The sequence below is a fragment of the Coloeus monedula genome, assembly GCF_965178545.1.
Source record: "Coloeus monedula genome assembly, chromosome: 23".
In the NCBI taxonomy this organism is placed as follows: Eukaryota; Metazoa; Chordata; class Aves; order Passeriformes; family Corvidae; genus Coloeus; species Coloeus monedula.
In genome coordinates this window covers 5,737,801-5,749,394 of record NC_138803.1, presented here as the reverse complement: position 1 = coordinate 5,749,394, position 11,594 = coordinate 5,737,801, and the positions used below count along the sequence as shown (strand labels likewise).

At 55.8% G+C, this 11,594-nt stretch overlaps 2 protein-coding genes across 2 annotated transcripts; one reads left to right on the top strand and one right to left on the bottom strand.

Annotated features, from left to right (window-relative positions):
- Window positions 1-509: 509 nt before the first annotated feature.
- Window positions 510-2,441, top strand: AVPR1B (arginine vasopressin receptor 1B; the record flags this gene model as incomplete). Its single annotated transcript, XM_082296117.1, has 2 exons — window positions 510-1,464; window positions 2,143-2,441. The coding sequence occupies 2 exons, from the start codon at window positions 510-512 to the stop codon at window positions 2,439-2,441; spliced, it is 1,254 nt and encodes a 417-aa protein (XP_082152243.1).
- A 2,038-nt stretch (window positions 2,442-4,479) lies between these two features.
- Window positions 4,480-11,401, bottom strand: RHEX (regulator of hemoglobinization and erythroid cell expansion; the record flags this gene model as incomplete). The annotated part of the gene is made up of 6 exons (XM_082296116.1): window positions 4,480-4,686; window positions 5,160-5,218; window positions 5,570-5,725; window positions 6,290-6,378; window positions 6,859-6,899; window positions 11,387-11,401. The coding sequence occupies 6 exons, from the start codon at window positions 11,399-11,401 to the stop codon at window positions 4,480-4,482; spliced, it is 567 nt and encodes a 188-aa protein (XP_082152242.1).
- Window positions 11,402-11,594: the final 193 nt, after the last annotated feature.

The following is an 11,594-nucleotide window of genomic DNA, read 5'->3' as shown; positions in this document are numbered from 1 at the left end:
GGGGACACCGAGAGCCGCCAGCGCTCCCCGTGGACACGGGGCTGGGACACGCTCACCTGGCTGCTCTTCCTGGGATGAAAAAGCCAAAGCGATGCAGCCTCTGTAGGGTTTTCTGCTGCTTTTAAGAACTTCTCTTTCCCTTCGGATTTACCTGCGCAGGGGTGAAAGGGGATGCACAAGGCGAGCAGTGCAGGGAGAAACAGGGATTTGGGAAGGTTTAGTGCAGAGAAGTATCAAGTTCTGAACCAGGGGCTCTTGCACCTCTCTGCTCCACAGGGATATTTTCAGCCCAGGCAGAGAGGGAATTGCTTAGCTCAGGGTGAGTGTGGTGCAGACAGGTGACAGCCTGCCCTGGGGTTGGGGACCGCTGGAGGAGGCACATCCAGCCCCCAGCCAGGGGCAGAGGAGCTGGAGCTCAGGGGCAGCCCTGGGGACACAGGGAAGGGGACAACAGGACGTCAGAGACAAGCACTGGACCTGCTTGTTCTCGTGCAGAGCCTCCCGGAGGGATGGAGCCAGGCTGGGGCTGGAACAGCTCTCACCAGAGCCCGCCTGGGCACAGCCAGGGGCCTCTGAGCCTGGCAGGGGACCCCAACCTGACGCTGCTGCACACCCGGGATGAGGAGCTGGCCAAGGCCGAGGTCGGGGTGCTGGGCACCATCCTGGCTGTGGCCACCGTGGGCAACCTGGGCGTGCTGCTAGCCATGTACCGGCTGAGGAGGAAGATGAGCCGCATGCACCTCTTCATCCTGCACCTGGGGCTGACCGACCTGGGCGTGGCCCTGTTCCAGGTGCTGCCGCAGCTCCTCTGGAAGGTCACCTACCGCTTCCTGGGGCCCGACGCGCTCTGCAGGGCCGTCAAGTACCTGCAGGTGCTCAGCATGTTCGCCTCCACCTACATGCTCATGGTGATGACCCTGGACCGCTACCTGGCCGTGTGCCACCCGCTGCAGTCGCTGCAGCAGCCCAGCCGCCAGGCCTACGCCATGATCGGGGCCACCTGGCTGCTCAGCTGCCTGCTCAGCTTGCCCCAGGTGTTCATCTTCTCGCTGCGGGAGGTGCGCCCGGGCTCGGGGGTGCTGGACTGCTGGGCGGATTTCGGGTACCCGTGGGGAGCGCGCGCCTACATCACCTGGACCACGCTGTGCATCTTCGTGCTGCCCGTGGGCGTCCTCAGCGTCTGCTACAGCCTCATCTGCCATGAGATCTGCAAGAACCTCAAGGGCAAGACCCAGAGCGGTGCCCCTGGTGCGGGGGGACCCGCGGCAGCCGCCGCTGCTGCCCCCGGCCCCGCGGGGAAGGGAGGGCAGCCCTCGCGGGTGAGCAGCGTGCGCACCATCTCCCGCGCCAAGATCCGCACCGTGAAGATGACCTTCGTCATCGTGGCCGCCTATGTCACCTGCTGGGCGCCCTTCTTCAGCGTGCAGATGTGGTCAGTGTGGGACGAGGATGCTCCCGACGATGGTGAGTGGTGGGGGGGGGGGGGATTGGGGGGTGGTCCCAAAGAGGGTGCAGAGCCCTGGGAACCCCAGGAATGTGGTTGGGTTTGTAACAAACCAGAGCTGTCTGTCATTTTGGGATTTAAAAAAAAAACCAAACCATGGGTAGGGCTACAGATTTTGTCCCCAGTAATGTTAATGGAATACAAATTTCAGAGGTTAATCATTCTTTTCACCAGAAAAAGTGATGATTTCTGGCCATCATCCACAGGGATGTGCAAAGACGTCTTTGCCATGTGTGCCTTTCCTCTCCTGCGGGAATTTACAGAGGTTTCAGAAGGGGATTGCTGAGTTCATTGGTTAATTCTTTTTCCTGAAAATTTTCACAAGCTTTCATAGCAGTAGAAGGAACTTCACCCAAGATTGAAAGTCCTCTGGGAGATGCTTTGGGCAGCAAAGAGGCTGAAGGAAAGTCCAGAAACGGCTGGGTCTCCCCTCTCAGAGGATGTGCTCCAGCACGTTCCCACTGCAGAACATCCCCCACCCGAAGGGTAGAGCCTGGCTCTGCAAACTCTCCTGCCCGAAGGAATGCGGGAATGGGAGTGGGAATGGGAGCCAGGAGAGCCCCCGGGTCCTGCCCGCTGCCCACTGAGCCCCTGCCCAGCCCCTGGGGACGTTTCATCTCTCTCTCTCGCCTTGCCAGAGTCCACCGACGTGGCTTTCAGCATCACCATGCTGCTGGCCAGCCTCAGCAGCTGCTGCAACCCCTGGATCTACCTGTTCTTCAGCGGGCACCTCCTGCAGAACGCCGGGCGCTGCCGGGGCTGCTGGGGCCGCCGCCGGGCCGGGCTGCGCAGACCCAACTCCACCGGGAGCCTGTGCAGCAGGAAAACCACGATCCTGAGCCACAGCCACCAGGCCGGGGTCCCCCTGCGCGGGGACAGCGCCAGGGAGCCGTACTCGCCCTGCGACGAGGGGGTGACGGAGTCGGGCACGCTCTAGGCTGCGGCGGTGGCCGCTCTGTCGCTGCAGAGCGCGGTCCTCCCCGCCTGGTGGCACCGCGCTTCCCAGAAATCTCACTGTTTCACCCAGAAAAGCGTCGCTGTCCGCCTTGTCCTCGCTGCCGAACGCGCCGTGTCCGCTGCGACCATCGGGGAATGGAGAGAGCCCCTCCGGCCGCTGCCTGACCACAGCATCCACCGCCCGCGTGTTTAGGGAAACCTCTGGCTGCTCTCCTCCGGGAAGGGGATTCTGCATCCTTTGGGAAGGGGATGCTGCACCCGCAAAACGCTCCTGGAGGGACCCTGCCAGCAGAGCAGCCTGAGCACGGCAACGCGGCCCCATCTGCTCCAGATCCCCGCCAGTTCCTCCTCTCGCACCCTCGGGGCCTTGCTGGCCGAGCAGACAGCGAGGGCAGAGCTGTCCCACGCCCCGGGGCACGGCAGAGCTCCCCTGGCCGGGAACTGCCCCGCTGCCACCCCCCGGCGCCAGGGACGGGGCAGTCGCGTCTGTCCCGCACCCTCTGTGCCCGCTGGAGCGCCCCAAATGCGGCACTGGCACCCCGAGGAGCTGCTGCGAGCAGCCCTGGCCCCGCTCCAGCTCAGCCGGGCACGTCCTGCCCCCTCCGTGCCCACTTCCCCTCCCAGCCCCAACCCCCGTGTTCAACATCTGCCGCATCCCAGGCAGAGCTGCTCTCACGCTGCTGCTGCTGCTTTGGGCTAATTTTGCAGGGATCAGGGTCCCAAAACCACCCAGGGCTCGCAGAGCAGGGAACTCGGTTCCCGTGCAGTCCCAGCCTGGCCCTTGCCCTTCTCAAAGGAGCTGTTTTGTGCAGGAATAAATCACGGATGAGGCAGGAAAGAGCATCCCTTTGCTCTGGCAGTCGAGCTCCAAAGCTGCTGATGGAGTTGTCCAAGTGTCCCAGCGAAGGTTCCCAGTTCCCTGCGAGCCACGGGCATTATTCCTTCCACTAGCACAGGCTAAAGCTGTAAAAATAAGACATTAGGAGTAAAATATTTTGAAATCTTCAATATTTTCACTTTTTAATCGCCAGGCATTTGAAGGAGATTTCTCAGAAGCTTCCACTGACTGGTTTCGGCCTCACCTCCAGTTCCACAGTCACACCTCTCCTGGGATTTCCAACGTTACCCAGGACTTGTCGGGGGTTTTGGAACATTTTCTTTCATGTGCCCTTTGAGCTGGGCCAGATCTGCACACCAAGGTCATGAAACCAGGAGTGCCTGGCTCCCCCTGCCGTGATCGATCCCAAATCAATCGTCTCACAACCTTTCATTAAATCACAGCGTGGCTGAGCCCGTTTAAAACGCACTTGGGGCAGCTCCAGCCCTAAGGACGGCGCGCTGTGCTGGGAGGCAGCAGCTCCATCCCCCTCACAGAACTCCCACTGGGGCACAGTTCCCATTCCCAGGCACTCTGGAAGTTTATTTCTTGAAAGATCTGAAATAATAATAATGCAGAGTGAGGAGCAGGGACATTGCCCAGGTGGGGAGAGACCGACCCCAGCACCTGGAGCAGGGACAAAGCGGGGAAAACAAAAGGTGGGAGACAGGGAACATCATCCTTGCTGGGTGGTGAGGGAAAAGCCAGTGGAAAAACTGCATTTAAAAGGATTTTCTGAGGCTGATGAGCAAAGCAACATCATTGAGAGGAGCTGCCAGCCAGTTCAGTGGGTATTTGGAGGATTGCTGCATCTCCCTCTCCGAACTGCAGCCCATTTTGAGAGGCTGGGGGGGGGATGTTCCATTTGCTTTCATGAAACGAGGGAAAAAGGGCCATGGCACAAAAGTGGAGAGCTCAGGAACCCTCTGAGGGTTCCTGCACCACCCCGCAGCCCTCAGGAACAGTGCTGCCTTTAAGGAAAACGCCAAGGAAATTGTGCCTGCGGCTCAGAGCGGTACAAGTGGTGCAGCCCGTGCCAGGCAGTGCCCCAGGGGAGGGGCACAGTCCCAGCTGTGCAGCTGCCGGGGGCTCTGGGCACCTCTGAGCAGCAGCACCGTGGTGTGACAGCTTCACCCGGGTGTCACAGCTTCACCTCGGTGTACTCCACACCCTTGGATGCCCTGGGGCTGGAGAAGGGCCAGAAAAGTATTTTCCTCTTCTTTGGGTCCACGTTGACATAATCCATCCCAGTCTTCATGTTCTCGTAGTCCTGGGCAGAGCCCGGCTCCTGGCCTTTCCCCACGAACACCAGGGATGTGTAGTTGATGTTTTCCTCTGAGCCAGGGCCCTGCAGGAGCAAAATGAGCCCCAGGTCAGGCCCCAGCACCCACCCAGGAGCCTTTGCCCTTGGCCCATGCACCAGTTCAGAGACTCATGGAATGGGTTGCGTGGGAAGGGACCTTAAAGCTCATCTGATTCCACCCCTGCCATGGGCAGGGACACCTTCCACCATCCCAGGGTGCTCCAAGCCCCATCCAGCCTGGCCTTGGACGCTTCCAGGGATCCAGGGACGGCCACAGCTGCTCTGGGCACCCTGTGCCAGGGCCTGCCCACTCTCACAGGGAAGATTTGTTTCCTAATTTTCCTCATGTGCCCAGGGATGCTTCCGCCTGGATAGGGGATGCTGGAATGCTCCCAGCCTTATTTATGGCATTTCAATGTGATTTTATGGATTTACCCCTCCTGAAGCTGCTCTGGGGGTCTGGAGCTGGACAAAGATGGGCTGGGGTTGTTTTGGCAAAGGCTCTGTGTCTGTGGTACCTGAGGGCAGGAAGAGCTGTCCGAGTCCTCCGAGGTCTCCGAAGATGTGTCACTGCTCCCTTAAAAACAGGAGACATTTACCAGCCCCAGCACTTCCCAGGGGGTTAAAGGGAAAAAAAAGATCAGGGGGGGAAAAAGCAAACGTGCTCAGGAGTGAAAATTCAAAATGAAACCGTGTGATCCCTCCCCTCTTCACTTCCCTGGGAGAAACTGGGCAAGGAGAGCCCAGCTGGGCAGGAGCCCTGGCAACAGGCAGGGGCACAGTCCTGCCCCTGCTTGGCCCTTTGCTCACCCCTTGCTCCCACCCCCAGGCTGTTCACAGCTCGTAAGGAAGAGACATCACACAAAAGCCACCCAAAATTCCCATCCCTGTGCCAGGACAACGCCCTGGCACTGCAGGACCCTGTTACCTGCGCAGGCCGGTGCTGGGTTTTGTGCCCCGGGCTGTTGTGCCCCCGGCTGCCGTGCCTTGTCCCCTCCCGGTGACGGGGCCGGAGCTGGGGCGGGATGAGGGCTGGGATGCTCCCCAGGGCTGCTGCTCGCCTGCATCCCACGGGAATGTTGGGCTGTGACCAAGAGGAGAGTGAGCCCTGGCTCCGGCTGTGCCCAGCACACCCCACCCCACACCCGCTCCAGCAGCCCCAGTGCAAACCAGTCCACCCCGAAATGATTACTGCTGTGCACTGGAGCAGGCACATATCCATAAATTCAATTGCTGGGATGATCCAGTGCCCTGTTGTCCCACCAGGAGAGGCCCCAGTGACAAATCACGGTGCCAAGGCCTCTTCTGGCAAGTTTGGGATGCCTTTGACCCCGAGAGGAGCTGGGCTTTGTGCAAATGTCAGCAGCAGTTGGTGTGAAAGAATTTCCTGCTACAAACTGCAGCTTCACCTGAATTAATACTCTGTGAGTTGACTCTTGGTATTTTCCCAGCGCTTTACTAAAAGAGCAATAAAAGAAGATGGTTGTGAAGCAATGCAAGGTTGTACAACCCTCACTGCCACTGCCCACATCACCCACAGCTCATCCCCAGCCTGGACCCGAGCTCGGCCCTGCCCTGCCCCTTTCCCACTCCACCCCGGTGCCCAAAACAAGAAATCCCCAGGGAAAGCCACCAAGGCAGTAATTACCAATTTTCCTGCTGAGCATGATGTAAAGGGCCAGCAAGAGGAGAGCGTGGAGCACCAAGGTGACAGCTGAGGTGACAGCAGGAATCCAGCTGAACGAGAGAAAAATATTCAGTCTCCTGAAATCACCGAATTCTTTCCAATCCCCCCATCTCTTCAAGACGTGTTTTAGGCCCGGGCTTGCTGGCAGCTTTCGGTTTTGCTTTTTTGTCCTTTGGGGGGGATGTGCCCCAAAATGTGGGGCTCGGTTTTCAAGAATGATTTGAGTTCCTTGCCCCTCGTTTTTGGGAGCCTGTCCTCAGAAGGGTTTTCAAAAGCCTCATTGCCAGCGGGGGAATGTAGTGATGGAGGGGAGAGAGAAGTTACAGATATTATGGAATTATGGCTTTATGGAACTATGGATTTATGGAATGGGTTGGGTGGGAAGGGACCTTTGAAGGTCACCCCCAGCCATGAGCAGGGACATCTTCAGCCAGACCAGGTTGCTCAGAGCCCCGTCCAGCCGGGCCTGGGATGGTTCCAGGGACGCTGTGAAGGGCTCTGTGCCCCGGGGTGTTGCACTCACCACTCACAAGTGCTGTTGAGCATCCTCCTGCTGAGGCGTCTCCAGGTCCTGGGGGGGACACAGAGAGGCAGCAAGACCTGGTGGCAGCCCACAAAAATGGTCCTGTTGAGCCTCACGCTGCTCCACACGAGCTGAGGATCAGGCTCAGCACTTGGAAGCGGTGGTTGGACACTGCAGATGTGAAATAAAGGGTTTTTATTTTATCCCAGCCCTCCCCCTGTGAGAATCCCTCTGGCTCACACCCTCACAGAGCCACAGGCCCTCCCTTATCACTGAATTAATGCCTTTATACACGGTCATATCTGAGACTTGTCTGGAGCTTCTGGGCTCCACCGTGGCGACAGAATTGAAATTTATTCTTCTTGCTTTAATCCTCTCCCACGGTTCGTTATTTCCTTTTTTTAATCCACAAAAAAACCCCAAAACCCCCTCAAAAGATAACTATAATCTGGAAAAAAAAAATCCATAGAGAAAGTAACCAGAGGAAGGTCGTGGGTTGGTTTGAGACTGGTGTGAGACAAGGTCCAGACAGAAATATCAGAGGCCCTCCAACACCTCTGTGTCTGAAACACCTCGGATTTAATGCTGTGAGAGCTTCAATCCTGTAGAAGTTGAGAGGGTTTAAGGCAGAAAATCAGAAAACACCAAGGGGCTGGGCCCCTTGGCTTGGGACTTCTGGCAGTAACACTCCAGGGATTTATGATAAAAAATACAGGTGTTGATTTTGTAAAAAATAGCGGGAGGGGTGTTCAATTTGTGAGCTTCCACTTGCAAAAAAAAAGCACTTTAAATCTTCCCTCAGTGCTATAAACTCCCTATTTATAAACGGCTGATAGGGAGAGATCTTCAGCTGAGGCTTTGAGACAGTGATTAAAGCAGCCATGACAATTTGATGGATAAATTGATAGAGCAAAGGCGTTATCCACCCTGTGGAGCAGATCCTGTCATTTCCTCTGTGACACATTTCTGAGCCCAATTCATCAAAAGCTTTCCTGATAACCACCAACCTCCTGCAGAATTCCACTCACTCAAACAGCCTGACCGGTGCCAAGCCAAAAAAGCATTTCTTGCAGGAATTTCCCCCCTCCCTTACTGAACAAACCTGTCCCCAGAAATCCTTCTCGAAGGGCTGCCCTTCTTAAAAGGCTCATTTCCTACTGTGGGGCAGGAGATGCTGCTGCAGCAGCAGATAAGGATCTGAGAAATGAGCTGCTCAAAAGGAAATTGCAAAATAAGCCCCAAATCCAACTACCAGCAGCAGCAGCTTCTGTGCTGAGATGGGTACGGCGAGATGGAGGCGCCGATATCGGCTGGGTATCGAGAAATCTGATTCGAGAGAGCAGCCGGTGAGAGCCTGGCACCACATGTGCTGTTTTTGGCGTCTCAGGGAACTTCTGTGAGCCTGCAGCCCCCAGGACTTCAACTTTTTCTCAAGAAAAGTGCTGAAATCAAGGCTTGCGAGGAGCTGCTCCTCCGCCGAGCAGCGAGGGGTCAACCCTAGGCATCCGCGCTCAGCTGAAGGTGAGTAAAAACTCCAGAAAGCCCCGAATTATTTTAATCCCACTTGAGCCAGGCCCAGCTGGCCCACAGAAGCTCAGGATGGCAGCAACACGTGCCCAGGGGGATTCCCAGCCCCGCTCTCCTCCCGTTGTTCCACCCCTCTGCTTCCGCGCCGTCGCATCCAGCGCCCGGCGGAGCGCGGTGCCCAGCGCTGATTTACCTGGGGGTCAGAGCTCTCCACACCTTCCCTTCCCCCCAGCTCTGGGGCAGCTGGGGCCGTGCAGGCAGCAGGGTTTAGGGCCGTTTCGGCAGCATTTTGGGTGCAGCACGGGGTCCGGCAGCGCAGCGGTGCCGGATGCGGTCACGCTCTACCCCCAGGTCAGAGGCACCAACGAGCCCACGCAAGGTTCCATGACGCCTCCCCTCTTGTCAGCGGTCTCATTTAAATATATTTGGGTGTTTCTCTGCTGCTCTGCAGCTGTTTGGCTCCTGGGACCCTGCACCCCTCCACCAATTCTTCATCAATTCTCCATCTTCCAGCGGCTTTGGCCCAAAACTCAGCTGAGCTTCCTTGGAGCTGAGCAGTGCTGAGGGAGCTGTGCCCAGCCCAGCCCTGAGTAACTCAGCTGCCAAAACGAGCTCTGGATGCTTCCAAGGAAACCTCTTCCACAGGGATAAAGCATTTTACACCACCTGGCTCCGTGTCTGCTGGGGGTGGATGGGCCTCCACCTGCCCGAGCTCTGGAAAATGTTCTGCAACATTTGGGGTGCAAGCAGCAGCCTGGCAGACCCCATCCTGAGGGTTCCCAGGAGGTTTGGGGAGTGCTGGGCTGCTGTTTTGTAGGAACTGTGGGGTTTGTAGCTCTGGAGCAGCCCTGCAGCAGTCCAGCCTCTTCCCTGGCAGAAAGGTCAGGAACAAGAGATTCCCCTTTTTCAAGGTCCTTGATTCACGGGGATGATGCCTGCTGACCTTTAAACACCTCCACCACCCACAGCAATCCTCTCCCAGGGACATACCACCCCAGAGAATCCCCCTGGATTGTCTAAAAGCAAAGAGAAGATCCCGAGAAGCACCACCTCCCCCAGGAGCTGCACCACGAGTTGGGGTCACTTCCCAAATTCCCCCTCATCCCTGGGCCCGTGGGGCTCCCACCATCCATCAGCTCCATCATCAGATGTTGGTCCTGCTCTCCCCACAGCTGCTGCGGCCCAGGTGAATATTTTGGGGTTTATTTAACTGAAAATTGCTTGTTTGTTGATGTTTTTCAGGTGAGAGTTTGCTGCTGCAGCGCTTTGCATGGCTCGGTGGTGGATAAACAGATTAACAGGTGGGAGAAGTGTCTGATAAAGGCAGAAAAAAAGGGTTTTTCAGAAAACACTGCTGGGGCACCCTGTGAATCAGTCATGGTGGTGGCTCCACTAAAGGAAACGTGTAGAAAGGAACACAGATAACACATTTTTAGCCTGAGAACAGGTTTTTTAAAGGAGGAAAGCGCTTTACACCCAGTTGGTGAGAGACACATTTTCCACCCAAGGGGCAAAACCTATTTCTGATGCACCTGAGGGCAGGTTTGTGGCCCTGGAGGGGTGGGATGCACCCAGGGACAGCCCCTGCCTGGCAGAGGCCATTCCTGACTTACCAGCCTGGGATATTCCAGGAGCTGGAGTCACCTTTCCTCAATTTCTACAGAGCAGCACGGGCTGGCCCTGCCAAGCCGAGGGACACCACGAGCTGGAAATTGGGCATCTCTTCCCTCTGCATTCCAGACATTGAGGTGCAGCTGGAATATGTATGCAGCAAAGCCTTTTTGATCCAATTTGCTGTGAAAATCCGGCCCAGTTGCTTCCAAAACGTTGAGAAAAACACCACCACTTTGTTCCACTTGAAATAGAAATGTTGAAGTGCCCCTGAGAGTTTAGCTTATCAAACTGCTTCTAAAATAACTAAAAAGTCAAAATAGATTTGCTTAACTGCAGAAATTCCTAAATGAAAGGTCTGGCCTCATTATAACTTTCATCTTCCTATTTTAATACTGAACTCGCTGCCAGGAGTTTGCAGATTATGATGATCCAATTGGGGAATCTTTTCCACAAAATAAACTATTTCACTTGAAGTGTTCGGCGTGTCTGTGCTGCTGCTCACCCTCATGTTTATCTCCGAAGCCCAGTGACCCTTCAGGCTGTGTTTCCTGACAGGATTTTCAGGTTATAAACCATGTCTGGAACAATCCACTTGCTGTTTTCAGCTGATCTGGCACTTGCTGCAGCTGCTTTTGTTTTAGGAAGTTTCTTTCTAATCCATGAATATGTGATTAGGACAAGGAGAGAGGCTGGTACATTAAACTGCATCTCAAAAGGCGAAGGAGATAATAAATTTGTATAAAAGCCACAAAAAAATTAAAAATAAAGCATTGCAGCGTGGGGGAATGCAGGGAATTTTCATTTGTTTTGGAAAAACAGCTGCACTTGCCATTGGCATCAACTGTGCTGTGCCCAGTGCTCTCCTGCTCACATCGAGAAATATTTGATGGATTTTTTTAAAGCTTAATCTGCCTGCAAAACCGGGGAGAGGAGGGGCCTGGCAGCATCTCCAGGGATGGGGACACCAGGTCCCGGTGACAGCAGGACGTGACTCAGCTGTCCCCAGCCACCGTTGGTACCTGTGCCTCACGAATGAGGACTTTAATTTCCTGGGCGAGGGCTTTAATGAGATAAAATTTAATTAGATAAAACAGGCTCACTGGGACAAACAAAAAATTGATTAGCACGGTGCTAAACCCTGTTAATCACGTGAATGGGGCTCGCTGAACAAAACACCCCCTTTAGCACCCACCCTCGATTATGTAACGCCAAAACCATGGAGAATAAGGAAAACAGCATCATCCCGGGCCTGGGAGATGGTGGCAGCAGGAAAACCCTCGCCTGCCCCCCCTGGCTCCCCCCATAGCTGAAGGCTTTATTTGTTCATCAGCATTTGCTGTTTGCACTCGCAGAGGCTTTAATGAGACGCCCGTCCCGAGTTAAACAAAACTCACCGGGGACGAGCCCATTAGCGGCTGCAGAGCACCGGGGAGCTGTCTCCCACGGGAAGCTGCTCCTTCCCGGCGTGTGGAAGGGAAAGTCACACCTTCCCGCGCCGCTCATCACCGCTAATTAGTCTGTGCCTTTTAAAATGAGGTCGGTGGCTGCCCTGATGGCACAAACGCATCCCTTTCCTGCACCTCCCCGCAGCTGCCGGGGTTT